At 35.2% G+C, this 26,905-nt stretch overlaps 2 protein-coding genes across 16 annotated transcripts; both read right to left on the minus strand.

The window, feature by feature from the left end:
* Positions 1-3,438: 3,438 nt before the first annotated feature.
* LOC129308585 (2-oxoisovalerate dehydrogenase subunit beta 1, mitochondrial) lies at positions 3,439-17,213 on the minus strand. Of its 14 annotated transcripts, none has more exons than XR_008592642.1 (14): positions 16,832-17,004; positions 16,287-16,460; positions 10,466-10,577; positions 10,121-10,162; positions 9,946-10,005; positions 9,813-9,870; positions 9,624-9,721; positions 7,911-8,000; positions 7,750-7,818; positions 7,579-7,665; positions 5,587-5,682; positions 5,431-5,503; positions 3,840-3,926; positions 3,439-3,731 (listed from the first exon to the last, which is right to left on the minus strand). XR_008592642.1 is itself a non-coding variant. In XM_054949805.1 (14 exons), exons 1-14 carry the CDS (start codon positions 17,048-17,050, stop codon positions 3,696-3,698), a joined length of 1,095 nt encoding a protein of 364 aa, XP_054805780.1. In that variant the 5' UTR covers positions 17,051-17,213; the 3' UTR covers positions 3,439-3,695. The 14 variants fall into 14 exon arrangements, 11 of the variants coding, with proteins under 11 accessions (XP_054805780.1, XP_054805783.1, XP_054805777.1 ...); XM_054949805.1 differs by lacking the exon at positions 16,832-17,004 and adding an exon at positions 17,038-17,213 and having other exon boundaries at positions 5,431-5,508; positions 16,287-16,455; XM_054949808.1 differs by lacking the exon at positions 16,832-17,004 and adding an exon at positions 17,038-17,211 and having other exon boundaries at positions 5,431-5,508.
* Positions 17,214-18,559: 1,346 nt separating this feature from the next.
* On the minus strand, positions 18,560-23,041 carry LOC129309343 (YTH domain-containing protein ECT2-like). 2 transcript variants are annotated; one of them, XR_008592901.1, is made up of 10 exons: positions 22,739-23,041; positions 22,240-22,316; positions 21,843-21,999; positions 21,619-21,692; positions 20,908-21,507; positions 19,969-20,559; positions 19,671-19,883; positions 19,429-19,572; positions 19,014-19,338; positions 18,560-18,932 (listed from the first exon to the last, which is right to left on the minus strand). XR_008592901.1 is itself a non-coding variant. In XM_054950895.1 (9 exons), the coding sequence occupies exons 1-9, from the start codon at positions 22,761-22,763 to the stop codon at positions 19,105-19,107; spliced, it is 2,115 nt and encodes a 704-aa protein (XP_054806870.1). In that variant the 5' UTR covers positions 22,764-23,040; the 3' UTR covers positions 18,560-19,104. The 2 variants fall into 2 exon arrangements, 1 of the variants encoding a protein (XP_054806870.1); XM_054950895.1 differs by having other exon boundaries at positions 18,560-19,338; positions 22,739-23,040.
* Positions 23,042-26,905: the final 3,864 nt, after the last annotated feature.

Raw genomic sequence — 26,905 nt, forward strand, 5'->3', positions numbered from 1 at the left:
TCCGGTAAATTCTGCATTTACATTTTAGAGCGCTTTTTAAAGAAGCGCTCCTAAATACCCGCTCCTAAAGATATATTCTGTAGTAGTATCATTCAAGATATTCGTCCAACGCTACATTTACTTCCCGACTTTGAACCGCATGATTCCCACAGGAAGGGCTTACCTGTGCAGATATTCTTGCAAGGAATGCTCAACCTAGCTCTTGTACATTTTCCTGTTATGACTTTGTTCTTCCTGAATGTGTCTCTGCTATCATGCATGACAGAAACTCTTTTTTGTACTGTTACGCCTACAATGTAATCATGCTTAGCATGCCCTTTTCAATTAAAAAAAAATCCATATCAAGCCAGCTGTGCCTTTGTGGTTTACTCCAGTGCTTGTAATCTGCATGACACGAGTTCGAAAATTGGCTGGCATCTAAGAAAAAAAATTCCATATGAAAGTTTCTTCGACTCTTGACTCTCATTTTCCCATCATCCAAATTAGTTCCAACTTCCAACCTCTCTTCTCCTCCCTCTCTCCATCCCTCCTAGTCACCTAACTCACCCTCATTCTCACTCCTTGACTCCCTTTTTTGATAGATGAGGTAGAAGGAAGAGGCGAGAGAGTAAGAGTTAAGGGAGGGAGGTTTAAACCAACATAAATAACAGAGAGAAGAGAGTCAGGAATCGACGTAGTTTTCATGAGTTTTGAATCAAAATGCATCTGTGGTTGTGAAATAACATGATAAAATGCTGTCTATGATTTCTACCCGTTAGGACAAATTTGAATACAAATATTTTCATGTATGTCACAAACATGTACGGCTCCATTATGAATTAGATACCTTTGCATTGTTTCCTGAAAGTTGTTGAATAAAGTTGCACCATAACGTAGTTTAGAATGTCTGTAGCTCGCCCCAACATATTTTATTTAGTATTTTGTCTCCTTACTCCATTTATATTTAGTACAGCATGTTTGACTCATAACCTTTACTTAAAAAATGTCTTGCATCAATTATAGATATGATTTTTGTGTCATTTTTTAAGGCTGATAGGCGAAATTGTACAATAATATAGTTTGAGATGTTGGTAGCTTTTTTGCGAAATATTTTATGTAACCTGGTCCAAAATTTGATGAAACAAAAGACTGGAGGATTTTTTTTTTCTAAAAAACAATTTATTCATTGAAGACAAATATAACTTTTTCTGAGTAATTATAACATCCTAATATTGAAAATTATATTCTAGAGCCAATCACTATATTATGAACATTGTTATTTAATGAATTTTTCTTTTGTTATCATATTAATTACATGTTCACTGTGATAACTGTATTCTTAGACAAACTATAGTGATTGTCCTAAATGTTCATGATCGGTCATCTATGAAGGATCATAGATGAAACAAGACTAGTATAATTTTGATTAATTATAGAGATATAAATTAAAATTGTAGGCACTTGAAAGGGTGGTAGGTGCTAGACCAACCTGCTATCAGAAATTTGTATGATACAAGCTATAAGCTTATCTCATATGTAACCATTTAAATTCTTTTACTTGAGAACATCATGGATTCCTACATAATGATCACTGAACTTTGACCTAATTAAAAGTCACCTTCAATCTGGTGATTATAAAAACTATAATTAAATTTAGTGATATTCATGAAAAGGAATATGAGTGGTCAAGTTGAAATTTTTTCCTTACATTAATTAAGAGATATTACTCAGCCGCTCGATGAGTAAGATTGAAAAAATGTATAGTTATACTATAATGGAAAGTGTTTTTTCATTGCTATAGTTAGTCCACTCAAAGATCGAGAAAGTAATAGTCAAGTAAAGGAGAATGACAATTTTATGTCTCACACTTAACCAAAATATCACATGACAAATGGAATGTGATGGGTTACATCAGATCATCGATCTTTATATGAATTGGGTAGTCATAATGTCTTGCTAGAGGTTACTTATGACTTGTAGGTTAATAATATTATTAGCCTATTGCCAAATTCATATGAGCCTATAGAGTTGTACACAAGAACAACCCAACTTAAACTATAATGTTCAAATTCATTGAATTAAAAATGTGTTTAGATTTCATAAATGTAATACTTTATTTAAAGTAAACGAATTTTATGTGTGTGTGTTTAAATATTTATCTCATAAGTATTTAGATATATATATATATATATATATAATATTTATGTGTATGAAATATAAAATTCAAAATATAATATTATATATATTTATTTTTTTGAAATATATATATATATATATATATTTGTGTATGTATTATGTATATATGTATATATATCTTGTGTGTGTGTGTGTGTGTGTGTGTGTGTGTGTATTATTACATTGTGTTTGTTTTAAATTTAATTTCATATGATAATTAATTTTAACAACTAATATGATATCAGAGTATGTCATATCAGTTTTATAATTTAAATTTATAAGATAAATTTAAATAAGATATGATATGATATATTTAATTTATGAGATAAATTAAATTTTATTTTCACTGACTCAAGATATGATTTTTAAAATAATTATAATTATTTTAAAAAATTCATAAAAGAAGACATCAAACCCTAATGATATATAATATAGAGAAGGATGGGCTTTCTAAGTAAGAGACAGACTTCTTCACAATAAAATTCTTGAGAGCCATGAAAAAACTCTAGAGAAAAAAAGAAGAAAAAAACGACATCCAATTTAGCTTTTGCATAAACAGACAAACATTAAGAGTGCTAGCACGCTATTCGTATTGAAAGTTCTTTATATAGATATCGATAGAAGGGAGCCAATCTGTATTATCAGCTCATTAGATCCAAACACTTGAAAGAGGCTTGAAAGTGTGACATATAAAAAGTATTTTTTTTATCCACCTTAATTTAAATGAATTCGATCTATCCACTATCATGATTGTTGTTCATTGATTTTGATTTTAACGTTTTCATTGCGTCTTCAATCCAACACCTAGTATTACTTTTGATATATATATATATATATATATAAGACCCAGTTGATTAATTCACATTAAAAAATTAATTAAATTGGTTATTTTTCATTATTGTGCAAAAATGTATCACTTTTCTTAAAGTGTCCCCATAGAGAGAGGGCGCTTTAAATGTGAGATAGAGAAAGAAAAATAGTGAAATTAATAAGACTAATTTACAACATATTAAATGAAGGAGATGAAAAATTGAGATCCTCTATTTAAGATCAAATCAAATCTTTTAATTAGATTGTATGTTTAGGACCATGAGTAATTCACGATTCATGTTTAAGCCTTTTCTAAACCTTTCTATCATAAATTGTCTTACCATTCATAAATACTTTTTCATAATTTACAACTATATTTCGCATCATTTACAAGTGATTCATAACATCATGATGGATAGGACAAAGGACTCCGCGAGAATCATTGGTGTGACTGGTAAGTGCATTGCTACAACATAAATCCAATATAAATGTAATTGCAATTAAACAGGATTATGTTGTCACATCATTCGTGCTATGAAGTGTGATTAGTTTTTGTGCGCGTTGTACTGCTTCCACAAAAAGAAATCAAATTATACTACACAATGATACTCATTCTATAATGAAATGAGTATTCTTATTCTAAAAATGTCAAGCTTAATAAGTTGACCTTGATCATGCGCGCAACGGCCATTAAATTATATAGGCGGGCAAAACAACGTATATCAACATAATTAGTAGCCTACCGTCGATTTGATTGCATCCAATATCTGCATCAAACGGATGGCAGAAACTACTATCAAAGGCAGCTTTCGTTATTTAGCACAAGAAGTGCACTCAAAGAAGCGCAGAAAATTAAGGAAGCGCTACGAAATTACCTTATTCTTGGTGGGCATGTAAAAGGGTTCAAAAACTAGAGGGAAAGGGGTGTCCAGACCGCAAATTCTTGTTATTGGAGCTTCTAACTGCACAACATACACAAATAAAAACACGCTCTAAGAAAATGGCCATCTTAGTGCAAGATAATCTAGAAAGCAGACAAACATTTCCAGAAGATTTCATCAACTTAGAAGCATGCATGATGTCCTTACATCCAAGTTGCACATCAACTTTTCGTAAAATAGTTCCCCACAAAAAAGGAAAAAAAAAATCATTTAGTAAACAACAAGATGCAAGATTCCAAGGAGCGGCATAATTCATTAAACATTGAGCCACATAGACCACAGACAGTCCTGCTGGTTACAAATGCTAACGGTATGAAAACTAAGAAACAGAATGAAGACCATGTTTAAGCTCTATAAAATGTAGTCATGTAAATGAAATGGCGCAAGTCTAAAAGATGGTAAAAGTGTTGCCAATAATCACACTCAAGCTCTCTCCATTTCGTTTAAGAATTCATATATTGCACTATGCATAGAATGTCATATTCCGCAAGTCTAGAATGAACACGTAAGGTATTCCTGATGGGCCCGTGGGTGCCCAAATACGGGAAAACCTATGTTAGGGGAAAAAAAATAAACAAAGGTAAAGAAGACCACAACAGATGGTAAGCGGGCGGTGGTTAATAGTGCATCGATATCATGTGTTGACTGGGGTGAGCCAGTGTGGGCGGGTTATCCGTGAGAGGGTGCAGGAGAGGCTAAGCAAAAAGAAACACTAGGGAAAGCTCCGGCTTTTTGAATATCAGGAGTGGTTATCCCCTTTATGCATTTAATTCTGCTTCTCTAGCTGTGCTGTACTTCTCTCCCATTGTTAACTGAGGGAAGGAGATTCCGTTTATGTTCAAAAATAATACCAGTGTTTGAAGGATTCACCAATTCCCAAGGACAAGGCTTAAGGCCATCAAGTATATCTTGTTCTCTTATTTGATTTAAAGAGAATGGGCTACTCGCTGCATATTTGACTGAGTCATTTTATTTAATGTGCTCTGTTTTGAGTGTCCATTCCGACTTCCGAGCATGCCTTGCTTATTTGGTGACTTTATTCCCAAAATAATATCAAAACGAGCTAATTATATCATAACATTTTATGAATATAAACAAATGCAAACTGCAATAAGTTAAAGTGATATAATGATATAATATTACAGGTCATTTCATACAAGAATTTGGATGAAGAAATGACAGAAAAAGTATAGTCAATCAGAATATGTGATATGGACTACTCCAATTAGGATTTTATTTACAATGTTCCTATTATACATCACAACAAACATACAATTATGTTGATTTATTATGGCACCTATTTTCATTCATTTAATAGGTAGGTTGAGAAAAAAAACAGCACAACAGTTTAGTAAAAAATCTTATCCAATGTTAAAATTCCTGAAATAAATCAAAATATATTTGGTGCATGAATCTGTTTTCTTTCCAACTATGCCCCATTTGCCTACAAGAGTTTTCTGCCACAGAAGATAGCTACTAGGAGAATTAGTTTAACAATTATATGAAGTGAGGATTCAAGTAATACCCGTGAGAAGCAGCGTTCAACAATGGAAGCGGAGATTTCAGCACCAAAACCACCTGTTACCGGAGCTTCGTGACTAATCTACAAAAGACCTTCAGCACATCAGCATGAAAATACCACCCAGAGACAAATGTCAAACTCCGGAAAATATTTACTCACGAGTAGTCTTCCAGTCTTCTTGACAGACGCTTCTATCATGTCCTTATCCCAAGGTATAAGTGTCCTCAGATCTATTAATTCACATGAGATTCCATCCTGCAGAATCCCAAAACCATATTACAGTTTCAATAAAAGATGAAATTTCAGATTTGATGATACAGAATAAATATCTCAATCTCTGATGACATGGACATCTAAAATTCCAGGCTTTTGCAGCAATAGTTAGATGCCATTTTTTTGAAGATGCACAAGTCCTCATGTTGTGTATTTGAGTGGAAAAAAAGAAATTAATTGACTCAATATAATAATTCTTACTTGAGCAAGTCAGCCACAAGATTTAAATGTAAGCCTAAGAATTGTTTAACAGATTGCATCATCTTATACCATTTTTGGATATGCAACAAATAATGACAGTTACATTTTTTTTTTTTTAATATGGAGTTTTGGTGAGCTGGGTTTAAGGTGCTCGCCTTGAAGTAGTTTATAAGATACTGATGCATATGAAATGCACCCCAGGAAGAGGATTGCCATTGAAAAAGAGAAAATAAGCTAGCGTGGAGGTATTCACCAGTGGGGATCTGTAAAGGACAGAAGATCAACTTCAGGATATCGTACCCCTGTATGGGGCAATCTAGTCACTTGGAGAAGCAAAAGAAGAGATGCTGTAGCCAGAAGCAATGCAGACTTAGAATTTAAGGCAGCTTCTTAAGAAATGAACAAGGGTGATGGTTAGGATATTGAAAGAGAGGCCTCTTCAAGCAGCAAAATGTAATGAGTGGCTCAATTGATCACAAGAATGGTTGAGGCAATAACATAGGCATTGAACCAAGGCTAGGTAAACCAAAAATGGCAAGAACACCACTGTAGACAGTTTGGTCGAACACAAATAGCCCCTTACAAGAACCCCACCAGCACAGCATAAAACACAGCACAGATGAACTTGATCTAGCCTCTATGGCTGTTGGTGACGTTCTCTGGCTGAGTAGCTGCCAGAAAAACCTTCCGTGCGTCACACACCAACGTGTGGGAAAGCATGAATAATTAAGAATATACTTCTAACAGTTATAAACAAAGCTAGAATATTTTTCTTCAACTCCTACATTCTACCTAGAGTCGGGAATAAGGGCCGGGCCTGGAGGCCTTATTTAAATAAAGGTTCGAGCTTTAAAAATTACATTTTTTAAAGTAACTGAGCTTTAGGGCCTGACTCTGATAAGCCCTGTAAAAAAAGACTCGGACTTGGGCGGCCTTTCCAGCCCTGATAAGCTTGATTATCTTACACACACACACACATATTTGATTGATAATGACACAATTTGTTTAATATTTATTATAGGTGATGATGAAGAAGTTGTAGAGATAATTGATATTGAATCTCCACCTCCATTTTCAACAAATGAATCTACATCTAATGGATCTAATATTTTATTTTTAGATGATGATGAGGAGAATTTAGATTTACATTGATGAAGATTTTAATCTTCATCTTAAATTTAAAATTTAAAATCTTTGTCGAATTTTATGTAAGGCTTTGATTTGTTTCGTGTTGAATTTTAGAATATTTTATTTAAATTAACATGTTGGATTTTTTTGGGGAAAGAGGGCTTAGGGGCCCCGCCCTAAGCCCTTTAAATAAGGACCGAACCTTAGAATTAGGTTAAATTTTGTGTAACCGAACTTTAGGGCCGGAGCCCTTAAGGGCCAAGCCTACCCTAATTCCCACCTCTATTTCTGCCAATGACATATTTGACATGATTAACCTTCCGATGCCTCCAGCAGTCATTCCAGATCCCTAACATTCCAAAATAGAACATTCATGGACACAACTTACTCACCTTTCCTTAACCACTACTCCCTACATTAATTCTTCAAGTTGCATAAGGAGAATTCCCAAATGATGATTTAGAAAGCATACCAAAAAAAAAAAGCACAAATAGTGTTAAACAAATGCATGTTTTAAGTGCTTCAGTTTGCAATATAACAATCACTTACTTTTTCAGCATCAAGACAAGCTTGTTCCATTGTAGACAACTGTGCTCCCCATCCAACAAGTGTGATATCCCTACCCTCTCGCAGCACCTGATTGTTTCAGAATCCAGAATTTAGAAATTTCTGATGAAGAACGTTTTTTACTTATTTTACCTAGCATGAATTTTAGTGTACCTCAGCTTCAGATAGAGGCAACACATAATCATCTTCTGGCACTTCTTCAACAGCTAAACGGTAAAGCCACTGAAACCAAGAATTTTCACCTTCTTAATTACAGAGTTTTTGAAACACAATTTGAGGAAATGATTATTTAGTTATTCCTAAAAAATTCAAACCTTTGGTTCAAAAAATACAACAGGATTTGGATCTCGAATGCAGGACAGCAACAAACCTTTTGCTTGCTGTGGACTTCGAGGGATGACCACCTATGCAAGAATTTGAGGGAAAAGAGAACAGTGCATCAACCAGGTAAATAAGACAAAAAGAAAAGACCTAGTTCTCTGCAAGAACAGTGTCAGCGTGACATAATAAAGTTCTTATTTTTACCCCATAGCAATCACAAATTTCAGAAAGATTTATGGTGCACATTTTTAGAACCGAGCATCCTAATTTGATGTACTTGAGTATCCATACTGACTTCCTTTACTTGTCTCATATGACTTAACAAATTTAAATAAGATTCTTGTCCTGTTATAATGCGCAGCAGATCTTTTAAATGAATCTAGATGCTCCCACTTTGCAGCATCAAGCTCAAGGCCTTCTTTCAAAGGACACTACCAAAGAAATCAAGACATTAGGGGCTACATTTCTTAATTAATCCGTGGCAAGGACTATCCAGCCAGAAGAGTACGATTCTGAATGTTATATATATTTCTTTATTTTGGTTAATCTGGGACAATATCTTTGCTATGATTTTCATAGGAATTTTATAGATTTTAAGGCTAACTGGCAATTTTTAGAAGTGCAGCACATTATCTCAAAAATAATAATTTAGTACTGTTCAACCAGGTGAAAAATTTTTACTGGGTATCTTTTTCTGTTGTTCAATCAAAGTAGCGTGCACAAGCAATTAAGGACTTCCGGAAACACAATCCTTACTAGGTCAAATCTAATAGAACCGTTCAAATGGCAAACTACCCTGAATCTGCTAAACAAACAACCTTCCTACCATCAAGATATAGAATATTTATTCAAAATAACAGAAAGAAAAAATAGTCCATAGAGAAAAACCATAAGTCACAGTAGTCTAGTCAACAATCAATATTGGGCCTTTTTGGAGATTGAGGGGGAGCGTTAGTGGTTATGATAATCTCATCATCTAATTCATATTTGATACTATCATACATCCCTTTCCTTTATGTTGGAAAATCAATCTCAAAACAAGTGTAGGTAGTAGTTGAAAGTATACAGTAGTAGGTAGGTAGTAATAATAACACATGATTGGTAATTAACTCCATTTTTCGGGATATTCATTATAAAAAGGAATCAATGTTGTCTTCCCTAATTCAGGTCCTTCTTTATAATTGAGTTCAATATATTCTCCTCAAACATTGAATTCTGACAAATTTCTAAAATCCCTGATTTATGTTGACCAAAAAAAGGCAGAGCTTCTCGAATCACCATCAATAGATTGTTTCTATATTTGTTCAGTGAGGTGCGTATAAATCATTTATTTAACGTTAAACGTCTCAAGTACCCTTACTTAAAGGGGTCTCAAGTTCCCTGGAACTTTACCACAAACTTATTAGAATTTCACATAATGCATAACCTTCACAATCACGCACAAGTCTTCTGTGTTTGCAGACTATTTTCAAGTTCAGGCTTATCCAATTATCTGCAGGAAGACCCCATTTAAACATTAATGCCGTTATTTATTGGACAACCCGGCATGAGGATAACCATACTATTTCATACACACCAGTTCTAGCACTTTACAGTGACAAGAACCGCATTGTAATCAAGCTATATTAAACAGCGGAGAAATGAACAGATGTACAGAAAAAGCAGGTTTCTGAATGGTAAGCAGAAGCCTGAAGAAAGCATCATACTTTGATACCAGGAACATGGCAAAAGAATGCTTCAGGGGATTGAGAATGGTAATGTCCACCATGGCCTACAGCTCCATAAGGAGCTCGAATTGTTAACCCTATAGGAATGAGTAAAATTTTGTGATTCAACAAGCCAAAAGAAAGAAACAAACCAGAAACTTCAAAAGGAAAAAGGTAAAAGAAATTTACCACCGCAATTAAATTGATTCCCACTACGATATCTGAATTTAGCAGCTTCATTAACAATCTAGAATACCAAAAATTGGTTAATTACAGGTATGACATGGCTTTAGCTAATCATAGCCACAGGAAGGGTGCATGCCTGATCAAAAGCGGGAAAAATATAATCTGCAAACTGGATTTCTGCAATCGCTCTATTGCCCTGTCATTAAATTAAGACCAAGAATTTGCACTATAAGCCAGTCGCAACAGAATAATCATATCAGATTGTAGTTGTTTGATTGTAAAACAAGCGACAAAGTTATTGAACTTCTTACACTCACCAATGCTGCAAGACCAATGCCAAATCCAACAATGCCCTGTGAGAAATAAAACTTCGGTTTATAATTCTAAATTTGCTGTGCCGAGTAGATACTGAATTAGGAAAGAATTAAAAAGAAACTTAAGGGGAAAAAAGGAGGCATTAAGTGAATCATGTACTGGTTGCTAACAAAGTCTCTGAGTAAAAAGTCATGAAAGGATTGCATTCCACAGAGTTCTAAAAAGATTCCTTTGTACTCTTGTTTTAATACATCTTGACTATGAACAATTACAGGAAAGGGAAGGAGAGAGATAAAAAAAGTGAGGCATTGCATTTGCAGAGGAATACAGAACATATATACCTGCTCGCACAGTGGAGTATTAAAAACCCTGTTTTTACCAAACCGGTCAGCTAATCCTGTTGTGCAACGGAATACCCCACCAAAGCTTACATCTTCTCCAAAAACATAAGCACTGGAATCAAATAAAAGAGAATAAGTAGCCATCTTTAAAAAGTGTGCTGCTCACAAGAAATTTTAACAAGATGAACGTAAAGACCATTGAGCCATCCTTAGATACAATTGCATGTACAAACATTAAAAGAATACTGTGGGAATATCTGAATTTATTGTAAATATTCTAGTCTGATTATTAGGGATTATTGTTCGATAGTTAGGAGTTATTAGCACTTATTACTTCGTCTCCCAATGTTGTGTATAAATACTGATTGTAACACAAATTTTAGAATGAATAAGAAATATATTTCTCTCAATTTCCACATGGTATCAGAGCAAGTAGGGTTCAGAAAAATTTCTTAAGGTTTCTGCGTAGTTGGGTCACATGGCAACACAGCTGTTGCGCTAGCCATACATGTCAATCATGGTGGAGGCCTTTCTGACTCTCACTGGCATAGGACGACTCTTCAGGGTGCGATCGGCGAAACCCACAAATTTGGTGACGATCAGCAATGCGTGGAGCCCACACACACCACCTAAAGATTCTGCAATAGTTGCGGCCAGGCAGCACGTAGACAACCTGGGTGAGCAGCAACATCTCCAATTGCACTCGCCTTGGTGTTTTCAGCCAGATCCACCCATTAACCGAGTCTCAGGAGCCTTATTTTGAAGTCTTCTAGTCTTGGGTGTCTTGTCTAGCGCTATTCTTTGTCACTGTGGCTATTTCTCAGTGACCACTTTAACCCTTGGTTCCCCTTTGCTAATTCTAGAGTGCTATTTGTGGTGGCTTTCAGCTTTATATGTGTCTCTACTTTTTGGCATACAAAGGGTACTTCGATCTCCAATTGATACTGTCATCGTAGGGAACATATCAGAGTTTGTGTCCCCTGTGTTAGTGGCTAAAAAAAGTACCTTCCTTCAAGCCTTAACAATCACAAGAAATACATCTCTATGGATTGTTGATTCTGGAGTCTCTAACCATACGACTAATTGTCATGAGTTGTTTTCCACTTACACCCCGTGTGCCGGGAATGTTAAAGTAAAGATTGTAGATGGTTCCTTGGCACCCATAGTAGAAAAAGTGAGTATTCGTATTTCCAACTTGATAATGCTGGAATTTGTTCTCCATGTTCCTAAACTTGATTGTGATTTACTTTCCATCAGTCAGTTGATCAAGTAGTCACATTGTTGTGCTAAATTCCTCCCTTCCCCTTATGTGTTTCAAGACCTATCATTTGGAGTGACAATCGAAAGTGCCAAAAAGTATGAGGGGCTTTACTATTTCAAAGTCACCACTCGAGTGGGTAACTCATCGCTTGACATCAAAAATGCTTTCTTGAATGGTGAGTCGAAGAAGGAAGTCTATATGACTCTGCATCCTAGGTTCTATAAAGACAGGGACAATCAAGTTTGTAAGCTGAAAAAGTCTATATATGGCTTGAAACAGTCACCAAGAGCTTGATTTGATAGGTTCTCAAGAGTCTTAAAAACTGAAGGTTACAAGCAAGTCTTGTTCGATCATACAACGTTTATTAAGGTCGAAGGAAGCGAGAAATGTATTCTTATTGTCTATGTCAATGACATAATACTCATTAGAGACCACCTTGACGAGATAGAGAGAGTGAAGGCCGCCCTTGATAAGGAACTTAAGGTCAAGGATGTTGGGTCGTTAAAGTACTTCCTTGAGATGGAAGTTGCCAGGTCAAGAAGAGGAATCTATGTTTCTCAAAGAAAATATATACTTGATCTCCTGACAAAGACAGGTATGCTGGTTTGCAGCCCTATTGAAACTCCTATTGAAGTCAAGAAATCGAAGAAGAAGCCTAAGGTGAACAAGGAAGGTGAAAAAGAAGAGGAGGAAGCTAAAGAAAAGGAAGAAGCAGCTGACAAGGAGAGATATCCGAATTGAGTGGGAAAATTGATATATCTCTCTCATACGAGGCCAAATATAGCCTTTGTTGTTACTGTAGCTAGTCAATATATGAGTTATCCAATGCAAAGTCACATGAAGGCAATCTACAGGATTTTGAGATGTCTTAAAGGTACTCCTGGTAAAGGCTTGTTCCTTAGAAAACATGAGCAAAGATCCATCAAAGTTTACATTGATGGAAGTTGGGGTGGAACCTATAAAGATCTAAGGTCAACCTCTACCTATTGTTCATTTGTGCGGAGAAATTTGGTTACATGGAGAAGCCAAAAGCAAAGAGTTGTTTCAAGAAGTAGTTGTGAATCTGAATTGAGAGCTTTGACTCAAGGAATAGCGGAGGAATTGTGGCTAAAACAAGCCTTGAATGAAATACAAGTTGAAGCAAGTTCATCATTGAAGTTTAACTATGATAATAAGGCTGCTACAAATATGGCCTTAAATCCGACACAACATGACAAACCTAAACATTTTGAGATAGATTGACACTTCATTAGAGAAAAAGTAAAAGTAGGAATTCTATGTTTAACATATTTGTCTACAAAGTTGCAAGCAACTGATGTCTTAACTAAAGGGTTGCTTAGACCTACATTTGAAAATTACATAAACAAGTTAGATATAATTAGCATCTATGATCCAACTTGAGAAGGAATGTGAAAATATTTGAATTTATTGTAAATATTATAGCCTGATTATTAGGGATTATTGTTGATTATTAGGAGTTATTAGCATTTATTACTTTGTCTCCCAACGTTGTGTATATATATTGATTGTAACACATATTTTAGAATGAATAAGAAATATATTTCTCTCAATTTCCACAAATACAAATTATGTCCCCCCATCATTTCTCCCCAGATTAAAGGAACTCTCCTCTGAAGAGTAAAACAATTAACATGACACAAGAAGGCAAGATGTGAGTGGGAAACTCCAAGTAGTGCCTAAAACCATTCTAGCAAACAAGATGACGGTGGACGGCATCAAGTGAAGAGAAAACAATCTGAGCATTTAGGAGTATAGCAGTTGTGGTGTGACGGACATTAACTAAGGAAAATCTAGCTAGAAAACCCATTCTCAGTGTTCCAAATAGCATTCAAGTTTAGAAAGCCTTCCCAAAAAACAAGGTACTAGTAGGGAGGATTATCAGATGAGATAAAAACTTGCCCTTCTATAATCACAACAATTTTCACAGTAAGTGGCATAGATGGACAAGGTGGAACCTGGGTGTGATGAAACCAGGTGCTAACATTAATAGCTTTAGAAGGCACACTTGTCATTGATGAGGATTGGACAATCTAGTTCCTACTAAGCAATTCCTTTCTATTGACTACATTCTAGAACACAAGAAACAGAGTCCTTGCTCAAAAGTCACAAGAAGCCAAGAGAGAACTAAGGGAAATTTTGTAGGGTTCATTGGAGTGAACACTATAGATTGTGGTGATGAATTACCAGAAAACTGAGTTGTGAGGATATTTCAAGAGATGAATTAGTATTGCTAGATACTCTAGAAGCACAAAATTCATTCTTTACAACGCCACCTATGCTAGGATTGGATAAAGATGAGTCCACAATACTAGAGCTATGATTGGGCTTCATAGTCACAAAAATATCGTGTAGTCATAAAACTGAAACTTCAGTCTTTTCTGATTCATACAAGTCCTGGTATGATGCCTTCTCTTCCTTTTGTCAAAGCTGACACTCTTCCTCTATCATTTCACGGTTGTCTCTATACCACATTACTTACCGAGCAATTGAATAGCACAGAAAAATTTGACAGCTAAGGTGATTACAAAATTCATCCAATCAATGGAGTGCATAATCTTTAAGAGTCCTATCATGTTCATCAAGGTTGGTTTGGATGCCTTGGGTGTTTTGATCAATGACAGATTTAAATAAAAAATCATAGACAAGATGTTAGGATAATAGGATAAATCCTAGTCCCAATAAATTTATTTGAAAGATAAGATAAATAACGTCATTTCAATAAAATATCCTGATTTAAAATAAAATATTGGATCCTATTTATATTACGATAATAATAAAATAATTTTAATTATGTTTTCCATCAGACACAGAATCGAAGTCAGCCATTTTTTACAGAAACTAGAAAATCTAAACTTACATGACTCATCAAAACTACAGCAGAGCTCCCGTAGTTTTTGTACAATATATATTACCAGATTAAAGTTACTCGTATATTCAAATAGAGAAGCTTCAGAAGCTAATTCAGAACTTTTCACTTCAAGGATTCAGTTAAATCTCAAATTAATCAGCTAGACAGAAGGAAAATGGAGGTTACTAAGAACTAATTTTTTAATTCTATATATGTCAATCTTTCCCTCAATGTAATTGATGAGAAGTGTTCAGAATATAGAGAACTGCTGTAGGAAAAATAAGTATTTACTTGAGGTGGGCAGAACAAGAAATTACATCTCTTTACCCAGCACACACACATTTACATCCATGCATTCCTCACTTTTTCCTAGGAATACCTGTCATTTAACGTCCTTCAGAAGCATTTCAATCCTAACAAAATTATCAGAATTCCCATGTTAACATACTTTGGCTAACTAATGATTGTGTTCTGAAGGGGCCTCCCAATTCAATCTTAAGGCACCAGCAACATAAACGCTTCCTTCACCTCTCAACACTCTCATTCTTGCAACTGTTTCACTTTTTTGTCACGGTAAGTGGTGGTTTTAAAGTATAATCTTGTCAATGCTGGTGACCTTTTTTTTTTTCCCAAAGGTATTCTTAATAGATGAAATTGTTTAGGCTTTTGGGAGATTGGATTCGAGAAAGAAACGAAAATGGGTTGGTTTTGATTGTTTCTTTTGATCTGGTTATTAGTTTGATTATGGAGAGTCAAGACTGGCATTTCTTCAAGCCTAGCAAGACACATGGTGTTTGGCAAGAAGTTTGGTTCAACAATCCTGACAGAGGCCTCCGTTCTTTTTTAAGATCTCTGAAGAAACAAATAATTACCAACTCTTATTGTGGGCCTCGGTTTCTTGTTTCAGCAGTTAAGCCACTTGGTAGTAGTAGAGTAGTTGGAGAAAGAGTAAACTCTTTTATTGTCTTTAAAGATGATGTTGCTTCCACATAACCAAATAAGTTAAGAGGATTATTAACCCTCAATTTCTTCCCTAATTAATTTGGATAATAGCCATTTCCTCCTATGCAGACAAAGACCTTGCCTGGTGTTTAGCTCACTTAGAGGTAGTTCACATTCATGGGGATAAGCTAAGTTATCATCATTGATCAAGAACTAGGAGTGCTGTCCTAGATGTCCCACAAACGTTAACTTCACTAAATGAACATTTAAGTGTTGCTACTGTCACATATAAGATTAGGATACTGCTATAGCAGTCACAAATTCAGTCCCAAGTAAAGAGTTGGGGACAAAAGTGACATGATTGACAAAATAGACGCTCAATTAACATCCTTGCCAACTCAAAAATCTCCTCATGTCATTGGACACGAACAATTGAATCTCTGCGGAACATTCTTAAGTTGCCAGTAGAAGTAACAATTAATCAGCCTTACAACAATCCATGAGTCAATAGAACTATCATCGAATTGTCATTGGCAACCACACGATGACATTATCTAGACCCTGACAAAGCTCCATCATCTCTTAACATGACCTCGAGCCACACCCCTCTCCCCTCCATTCAGATGACAAACTAAAGTAAGGAATTTCATTATATCAAATGCTCATCATATCACAACGGATAGTTGAACCAAAGGATAGAAGAGAAGGAAGACAAACGTACAAAATATTTACTAGCATAAGAAACCCACCGTGGATCAGTTTCCAAGGCAATGTGAAGAGCTTGGTTGATCGCGGAATAAAGGTTTAATGATTTCTGGCTTAGCTCAGCACCCTTTTCAAAACAAGAGGAATTCGAAAACTCCCTCTTGGAAATAAAAGAGATCCACCTTCCCAATCCCCTCATGCTGGCAAACATGTCTACACTACAAAAGAAGCAATCTAAGCTTATTTAATGGGCAAGATAAGTCAGAGTGGTTACAGTTTTTATTTATGTAAAAAGAGAAATCATAGTTCTAATTTCGTTCTACAGGAAACAAAAAGTAATTTTAAGCAAAATATTAGAAAAATATAGGGCTTAGAAGCATGCTCCACCAGCAAAGAGTTCAAGATAAACAAATATTTTGATTAGGAGCACAAGCAAACGAAAAACAAAGTAATTTCAGTTAAAACAACGAAAGATTACAAGCAAATAGAATGTTTCTGCAAGTCTTGAAACCCTCTATAACGTGTTGTGTGTTAAGTCCTAGAGCTAGAGGATAAAGCCGAGAACAGCGGCAAATACGCTAGTAATTACACAAAGGTAGATGCTGACGTTATCGTTCTAATCCTGTCCACGAGATCGCGAGAAGGACGAAGGGACCCAGAAACATGGATTACAATAAGCAAAGAAGACGACGAAGAAGAGGAAGGAAGGCAATGAGGAACAGGACAAAAAAATCCAATTACAACCATCCCTGGCGAGAAATCCACCTTAAAAATTAACTGCAGGTTGGTAGTTACCTAATAAAATCATGTAGGCGCAACTCACGCTGTGTTTCGCATCTCAAGTAAATTGGAAGTTACTTTACTATCTAAATAGCCACAACTAGGCAAATTGACATGCCTAGTCGCATGGATGCATGGAGATGACGCCTCTTGGTGGAAGAATTATCATCGGTTCGATTCCGCTGACAAGTGATTCGGTTGACCGATGTAATCCCAATAAAAAAACCCCGGCAGGATTAGTTTGGTTTTGTGGATGGAATAAAGAATTGGAAAAATTACAAAGAAGGAACTCTAAATATCACAAATAATCTATCAGATTACAAAATTATGAAATTAATTGTTAGGACCATAGTCTTTTTTTTATAGTTTCAAAAATAATACTTTGATTAAAATGATTTTTAAGATTAAATAATACAAAACTTTAAAAGTGTAAAAATAACACTTTAACCTTTAAATTTTAAGAGAATGATAGTTAAGTTTTAAAAAAATAAATAAATTAATGAAAGTTAAATTTCAATAATTATTTTAAAAATGAATTACAAATATTGATTTAAAATTTGAAATTTCTAAAATTTCAATTATAAATAAGACATTTAGGTTATAAATGTAACTCTCAACTTACAGTTAGAATTTTTATTTGCATTTGTTTGAATTGATATTTGGAAGTTAATTGTCATTACAATAGTCTTCTGGGATTTTATTGTTATTCTCCAGATTTTAGACTGTCAGGTTTGTGGGGATGACCTCTTGCTATCAACTATCTTATTTCACTAACAAAACAGGCTTCAATACCGAAACACCAGTTGCTAGCCACTGTACAACTGCCACTGAAACTTAGCCAACACCATGTGTGAAAACACTAAAAAAGTGACTTGGGACAGCCGCAGGTTAATAATCCGACATTAGTGATGATGGCCAATCAGAGCTCTGACAACCAATGGTGAAGGGTTAGACTCTTCCTTGAATTAACAGCATTTTTTAATGAATTAATAGCAATTTTTAAATAAAAAAAACAAATTAAACTTGAAATAGTTTGATGAAATAATACTCATTCACTTTTTAAAAGCTCCTTCGATAAACTTTTCCAAAAATTAACTACTTTTTGAAACTAAGAAAGCATTTTCCTATTTTCGAGCGTGATAAACTTGAACAGGCCATAAAACATAAGGGGCTTGGGACTCGTAAAATATTTGTACGTATTACAAAACTAAATTGTATTCCGACTTACTGTGAAACTTCATAATAATTTTCCCAATAAAAATCACATCTGATGGCATTTTGATAACTTCTCATTCAAAATCAAACATGAGCAGTTCTCGACTACTCATTATATTGATAATGATACGCAAGTGGAAGCTTCACCGCACGGATAACTGCAATCGTTCTATTTCGTAGAATCGTCATGCTCAAACAGGAAAAACTGCAATCCTCGCCCCAACATACTATTCTATAACAAACGCATGCAAATCAAAATCTGAAAATCACATAGAGGGTCAGGATAGCCACGTCAAAGAGAAACCAAAATACTCGCACCAACTAAGCAATAATTTCCCGCCTTGCTTCCATATCTCTTGAAAGTAGAAACAAATGCAAAGCCTCTCAACAACAAAGCACCGAAATAAGCCAAGAAAAAAGGGGAAGACAGACGATGAAAGGAAATAACCAATAACCTAAACGCCTACTATATTTCAATATTTTCTTGCCTTGCTTCCAGATTTCTTTGCTAGTACCAAAAGCAATGCCCCTAAACAACAAAGTACTAGGTCATAGCGCCAAATTCATGACAGGGAATAACTGACAAAAAGGGGAAGCTGAACGAAAACGACCCTAGGAGTAATAAAAACGGCTAGGAGCTAAACAAAACCCAATGAAAAAGAGTTGGTCATAGCATTCTCCAATCTAACTGCTCCCTGCGAAACTCGAAAATATACAGATCATTATCCCACTTGTCAATCAATCATCATACTCGAGAAAAAAGTAAGATATCCAACCAGGAGGCAGCAAATTGCTCAATAATATATGTTGACAGCTTAGCATCGGAGCTCCAGTCTAGGTCACCACCGCCACAAGACATGGCAGAGGCTAGTAACCATTAGCAACCCCATTGGAGATCTTACTCTCAGCGACAACTGCTTTAGCACCCTTTGGGACATCTCCCATTTTAGCAACAGTACTATTTTCAGAAAATTTGAAGCCATCACTGTTCTGTTCAGCCAGGTTACATTCTTGGAGAATGACAGCAGGAACATTAGAATTTTGAGTTTTAACTTCCGCACTAAGCTCTGTCTTCCCATCAGTAGCCTTACCTTCCCAGACCTGCATCAGAATGATTGAATAGCATCACAAAAATCTTGAGCCCATATATAATACCTGCAAAAACTATAAACACGGGTGAAGATGCCTTGCCTGCTTTGGAAATTGCAGCTTCACTTTCTTCTCCAAAATTGTTTTCTGGCGGTCCTCATAAAATGCAAAATCATCCAAAATGCATGTCTTACTGGCATGCTCCTTAAAAATTTTAATCATTTTTAACCCAGGCTCCAACATTACCTGCAACCAAAGACTTGTTATACAGATTAAATGCAACATTGCAAGCGGCAATGACATACAATCATGTGTGAGCGCACATGCAAAAAAACCTTTACTACCTCTTGAGAATCCCTGCTGTTAGTGACAGGTTTGTTCTCGTTGTTTTCCAAGGTAATGTGCCTCAACAAATTGTTTGGAACATCCTTCACCATGTGCCACTTCAGAGGAAAACAACCATTCCACTTGTCTTGTTGCCAGTACTCCACACTCTTGTTAAAATCAACTGGACCAATCATCTCTGCGAGGCCAACAAATTGTCCACTGGTATTAACCTGGCATAGGAACCTAACAAATGAGATGACAAGTACCAAACAAACAGAAAAGAAAGCTGACAAGCACCAGCAATGGATCACTAACCGAGAAGAAGAGGAACACAGGGCAGGCGCCAGGTTTCTTCTGGGATTCCTGGAATGCAGCATCAAGTTTCTTGTTACCAATCTGTGTACTGGCCCAAACATTATACTTGATACTTTTATGAATATCATCCTCACTATAAGACTTAATGATAAAAAACTTTGCATCAGTGTACTCTTCAAGAAAATCTGCTTTGTTATATTGATCACGATCAGGAATAACCCAGGTCTTGTCTTTTTCCATGTCATTAGTTAGATTTGCATGCAAATTCTGCCCTTTAACCGATAGGGCTATTGGGGCAAGAACCTTCTGGCTCTTACAGCACTTGGCTCTAGGTCCCCTGTTCAATTCATTTAAACCATCAATGTTCTCATTGCTGGAGCCATAGTAGCCACTCCGTCCCCTAATCTTATATTTACTGTCAACAGCTAGCCAAGCACGTCCATTTCCTTGAGAATCATAGCCACGCATCCCACAATCCATGCCTGATCTGATCGTGTTACCATAATGACCATATAACTCGCTTGGATACATCCGATTTATGAAGCCATGAGTGGCTCCAATCGCAGGCAATGGCCTTGGATGGTGCAAACCCTAACAAAGTAAAGAAGGATAATCTTCAACAATCATGTCAGATATATATATATAAATATATATAGAATCATCAATTCATATTATAAACGTGGACAGTTTCAACAGAACAAGCTTAAAGACAAATACGTTTTAAACTTAAAAATAAAAATCATACATACCCTAGGAAAATCAATTCATGTTAGGGCATGTTTGGTTGGAGGGGAGAAGGGAAAATAATATACCCCCCCAACTCTCCCCTCCAAATTGGAGGGGATTCCTCCCCCTCCCTCCCCTCCCCTTCCCTCCAACCAAACATAGTGTAAAACTTATAAAGGCTAGAATGTGAAATACTTTGAAGTTCAAACATACCATAAATTGAGAATTGAGGCAGAAATTATGGCTCCTTGAAGCAGTAACGTTATTGCTCCCAGAAATTGAAGTGATTGCAGCACTAGTCACTGGCCTTGGCTGCCTCTCAGAAATTAGAGGAGCATCAAGCCATGGAATATGAGAGCATAATCCATCAAAACCATATCTTGGATCCTGGTAACCCATAGGAGGTACACAACCTGGCATAGTAGCACCCCTTCTATACAAAGGACTAGAACTAAATGATGAATTTTTATGTGCTAGTTTTTCTGGAGCTGCAACATTTCTACCTTTTACCCTCCCACCTTTTTCAGCGCCATTAGAATTCCCATTAGCTCCTTCCACAGGTACTGGCTTTTGGTCAGCAGTTAAAGAGGAAGAAACCTCACCCTGAGGAGGGGCAGCAGAAGTAGGTGTAAATGACGCACTGGTTGGAGCCAATGGCTGGAAATATGGAGAATACTGGTAGTGTTGAGGCCCATACAACTGACCATCATTTGCAATGGTTGGCACCGGCGACCCTGCTGGTGAATATGGGCCATAAGGAGCATATCCATATCCATGGTGATATACAAGAGACCCATTATCCCCATAAACTCCCTAAAAGTAAGGTAAATGCAATTCAAACAAAAATTTTGACTTGAGAAAATTTGTAATGCACATGAGGATCAAGAATCCCCAAAATAAAGGAAGAAGAAAGAAAAAACTTACAGAAGGCAACTCAACTCCATCAGGATTTACGAATCTAGAATAATCATCCCAATCATTACCAGCCCCATCATAACCTACAAGAAAATTGCATTCCACGTTTATGTAAACCCATATACTTCTAAACTCCAGGGCAACAGTGTCGCTCTAAATATAACATTTACATATTAAATCTTTTTTATGTTAAATATCTGACGTTATTGAAGGAAATTCATGTTTCAAGTTACCTCCATAAAAATAGGCAGCAGAAGGGTAGCCATTGGGGACGTAACACATGGCGGGATCAAAATCTTGCAATAATGGGGTAATCGATCGCTCGCAAGATGGGATCTGATCATTTGCGGTATTGCTGGAATCAAGTAATTCGCATTGATTACCAGTAACCTACACAAAAAGGGGGAAAATCAACCAGATTAAAAATACTAACTACAAGACCTGGCCAAAATATAAATTAGTTGATAAGGTCCTTATCGTCGACTGCTACTTTCGGAAGTATGAAACGCTACTTTATATGATCGGTACGTTAAATCATTACTTTTACTTTCAAGACAACTATGAAAAGTATCGCTTTGCATACTGACAACGAAGGAAATAAAAGGAGGGGGGGAAGGGAGAGCAATTCACGTTCTTTGTGGGCTCAGGAATTTCCAAGGCCTTGGCTTGAGTATCTACAGACAACTTCTGCAGAAAATTAGCTGCTTCTGTAGAAACAATAAAGTAAAGGAAGACGAGGGAAATTGAAATCTTTCACTGCCACAAACAAAAAGAACCCAAATATCTACAATTTGAAACGACTCAATTGAGGCAAACTTACTGCACCACTGTCAAGATTCAAGCAGATTATCCAGTATATAGCAATTAGTGTGAACAGAACAAGTTACAAATAGTCTACCTGACCGAAGAAGGCCTTCATCCTTTCTACATCCTAAGAACCCATGTGTCAATAACCAAAATCCAAAAATATTAAATGCAAAAGGCACAATAAATTAAAATGGACAAGTGCCAGGGCCACTTCTTCATCAGTGACAAATGCAAAAACTCAAGATATACGATTTCCAACTAGTTGGGGGCGGGGGCGACGAAACAGATTGTAAACACGAACCATAAAATCAACTAAGGATACGATCGGCGGGAGCAGCGGTGGCCATGGCAAGGTCAATTACTAGATCTTCAGAAGGTGGGAAAAGAATCAACCAGACCCCCCAAACCCACAACGAGTTATCAAACTTAGAACAGATCGGATTCAGAAGCCTTACAGAGGCGCGAGACAGAGAAGCAGTGAGAAAAGAAACAGCGATTCTCAGCCTCGCAGCCGCCACAGGTTTGGGTTTTGGGATGGGGAGGGTTTTGTTTGTCCGAAAGCGGTGATTCAAATAGCCACGCTTAACGGGCCAGAGAGAAAAAAACAGCACCCCGCTTCCCCATTACATAGCAGCGCGATTAAAGCCAGAAAAGAAAGTGGTATTAAAAAAATGGAGAAACAAGAGACTTTTGTGGTATTTAAAAAAAAAAATAAAGAAACAGAAACAAGAAAACAAAAGACTTCTGAAAAAATTGTATAGAGAATTTGCAATATGAGAGAATTAGAAGAGAAAAACCATGAGGATTTCACGTTCAAGTCACTGACATCTTGCACATGGTCTTTGTCAATAGAACTTGGCTTTGCTCCACTGACAAAACGTGCCTATGCAGCTCCGCTGCATTTTGACCAAAATTTTGACTGTTGAGGTAAATTTAACTTATTCAAATTTAATATTTTTATTTTTATTTTTATTTTATATTAATTAAAATAATAAATTTAATCACCAATCTGAATATGTGAATGGTTTAAATTCTGGAATGTTCAGATAAATGTGGATGGTTTAAATTTAATATTAAGTTTCATTTTTATTTTATATTTATTAAAATAATAAATAATAAATTTAAATGAATGGTTTATATTTATAAAATCTTTCAATAAATCTAATAATCAATTTGGACAACCCATGGTTAATATTGATGGTTCAAATTTATAAAAAAAATTAATAAATTTAATCATCAAGTTGGACAGTTTTGATTTAATATGAATGGTTTGAATTTAAAATTAAAAAATTATAAAAATTTTAGTATTAAATTTACACTACCCAAAATATATCTGGATAGTTAGTTTATAAAAATTATAAAAACTTTAACATTAAATTTAAATCATTTATATTAAAACTGTTGTTCAAATTGATAATTAGATTTATTAAATTTTTTTATCAATTTTTTATTTTAATAAATATAAAATAATAATAAAACTTAATATTAAATTTAAACCATTCACATTTATCCGAACACTCCAGAATTTTCTTAAAATGCAGCGGAGCTGCGGGTGCGCATTGCTCAACGGAGCAAAGCCAAGTCCCTGTCAATAGGCCTTAAATCATTAAAAATTACAAAGATGTATCATTTAGATATCATTCTATTTACAGTGCCTAAAGAACAAAAGCAAATCTGACCAAAATAGAGAATAAAAGCCACCATGTTGTCTTGCCAAGTTATCTTCTCTTGTGATGTTTTCATGGACTGCTGTTGCTCCTCAAGGAGAAGGAACCAAAAATTCTGACCGTAGAGCAGATCGCTTGTGGCTTTAGGGACAAGAAATTCCATTTTGGAGTGTTCTCAACGGGACAAGCTAGCAACCAGAGTCTCATTGACGGTCTGGTCTCGTCCACTTGATGCACACATTTTAGCACGTGTTTGGAAGTTCAAAATAAAATAAAAATGAAATGGTCATTGATAAAATGAAATGGAATATAATATCTGCCTGTTTTAGAATTTTATAGTGAAAGATTGATTTATTTTATTATTTTGACCTGTTATAAAATAAATGAAATCTTAGATTTTGTAAATTGCATTTTCTCACTGTTCTTTGTTCAATATAATTTCTATTATACTCTTATGGAGTGTTAGAATCTAATTGATCTTTCATTATTATAAGGGTTCTTGTGACGTGAATTTAAAAAAAAAAATTGGATGGGTTGTGATTTCCTGAAGTCATCGAGTCATTGTTTAATATTAAATTGCATTTGTTTACTGTTATTTCTATAATGTAATCCCCTTAATACCCTTGTATAATGTTTGAATCCCAAAGTTGGTCCAGAATTATAGTACTTTTGGACCAAACTCTTTAATTTTTTAAATCTAACATTAATAAATTAGTTGTTTTAAAAAATTAAAATTGCAAGTAACATTATATTTAAAAAATTTAAAAATAAAAGAGCAAATAGACCCTTGAAAAAAAATATAAAAGTGAGGTTCAAAGTTTGTAATTGATTTTTCATTTTTTATTTTGCATTTCCTCTCTATTAAAATTTTATAATTCTAATTGTCTATTTTTAAAAAATTTAACTGATTAGAATCATATTCTTTTCCATTCCTCTCAAATTATATAGAGGATTAAAATTTTAAAATAATAAATAAATAAGCTTTATAACTATTAAATTTAAAAAATGAATAAAAATTTAAAAGAACGCATCACTTAAATATTTTGGAGGAAACATGACTACTTTTTAGATGACATTTATATTTAAAAAATTTATTTTAATTAATTCAACATATATGACTTAATTGTTAACTAATAATTGGGTGAATGGAAAAAAAATTAAAAATAGAAGGAACATTTTTGTGTGTGTGTATTGATTTTAAGAGAGATTTGTAGAGATTTTAAAAATATAAAAAAACTACAATTATGATAAAATGGAAGGAGGACAACATATTTTTACTACAAAATCATTTTTAAATTTTCATAATCATTTTTATTTTATCTTAATATGCTAAAACATTCCCAGGAATTAAATCTAGTTTAATATACAATAACTTTGTTATTTTATTGCCTTCATGAGTTCATCTACATAAGAGTATTCAACATAACTTGACACAAGTAACTAACTTGCATGCATAAGTAATTGGTTCTTCCGATTTAGCATCGCATTCACATCAATTCGCATTCAACAATTATTGATCGTGAAGATTTTCAACTGCGAACTTAGCTTAATCCAAATGGGAAAATGACATGAATAGAGGTGAATCATTGTTACCGCTATACTCTCTCTCTCTTTTTTTTTTCCTCCTTGCAAATCATCCTTTGCCATCAGAACATTGGTTTTACAAAAATGGCTATCACACCTAAGGCTATGTTTGGTATCTTAGAATCATAAGAAGGGAAATGGAATCATTCAATTGAGTCATTTAGTACACTTGAATTGCTTTCCTGAAGGAATTCAATTCCATCAAAATTGATGGAATCCAGTTCCATCCTCTAAGCCATGGAATTGACTACCTGAATGTGGAATTGGCTGATGTGTAAGTGTTTTTTCTCTCATACCCTTTCAAACGATGCCCCTCCCTCCATCGATGCCCCTCCCTACTACTCTTTCCTAATAGCGATGATTCCTCGGTCAAAGCTTTCCATCAATGACTCGTTGATTTATTTTCATTTTTTGATTGCCAATAGAACAATCATGCACACAGGACAGCCTCATCGCCCCCTCTTTTTTCTTGCTGTCGTCGTCGAGTGAAAAGTTCTCCCTATTATCACCACCGGTCTGGGCTTCTTCCTTGTCTGTTCTGGCAACGTCTTCAACGTCTTCCACAAGGAAGGGAGGCTGTGTCCAAGCCAATGCATGTGCACGGCAATGGTGGAAGTCCTCAAAACTTTGTCGTCTTGGGGAGTCTGGATCTGGTGCAGGGTATCATGCGTTCATCCCCTCCTACACCTCCAACACAAAGGCATTCAGGTTTGACTGCTTTGGACATTCGAATCTTGGTTTGATGTCCTTTGCACATGTGTGATTTTCTCCTCTATTATTTGTCTGTTGAAGAAGAGGGTTAGAAAAAGAAGACACGGGACATGTGAGGTCTTTAATTTTTTTTAGAAAAAAAAATATTTTGGTCTTCTCTTGTTTTAAATATAAATACTTATTAAAATTATATCAAAATTTCATTATTATATTAAACATATTTTTAAAACTTAATTGTATTCTGATTTTTATTTTGATTCTAATTCTATCAAAAATTCTTTCATCATACCAAACAAAGCTTGATATGTCAGGCACCAATGCTTATATTGTCAATTGAATAATTAGAGCATTCAAGATTTAATTAAGGATCCGAGCACATCATTGATATTCTTAGTAGGGTGAGGAAAGGCATGAGAAGTGTACGGCTTTAAACCCTCCATTTTTTTTTTAAAGCACGAGGTTGTGCCATAGAATGTAAACAATTTTTTACAAGTTGAAATGATTACATGCATGGCTACACATTCAAA

The sequence above is a fragment of the Prosopis cineraria genome, unplaced genomic scaffold (genome assembly GCF_029017545.1).
Source record: "Prosopis cineraria cultivar Desert tree isolate PC_DT_omini unplaced genomic scaffold, ASM2901754v1 PC4, whole genome shotgun sequence".
In the NCBI taxonomy this organism is placed as follows: Eukaryota; Viridiplantae; Streptophyta; class Magnoliopsida; order Fabales; family Fabaceae; genus Prosopis; species Prosopis cineraria.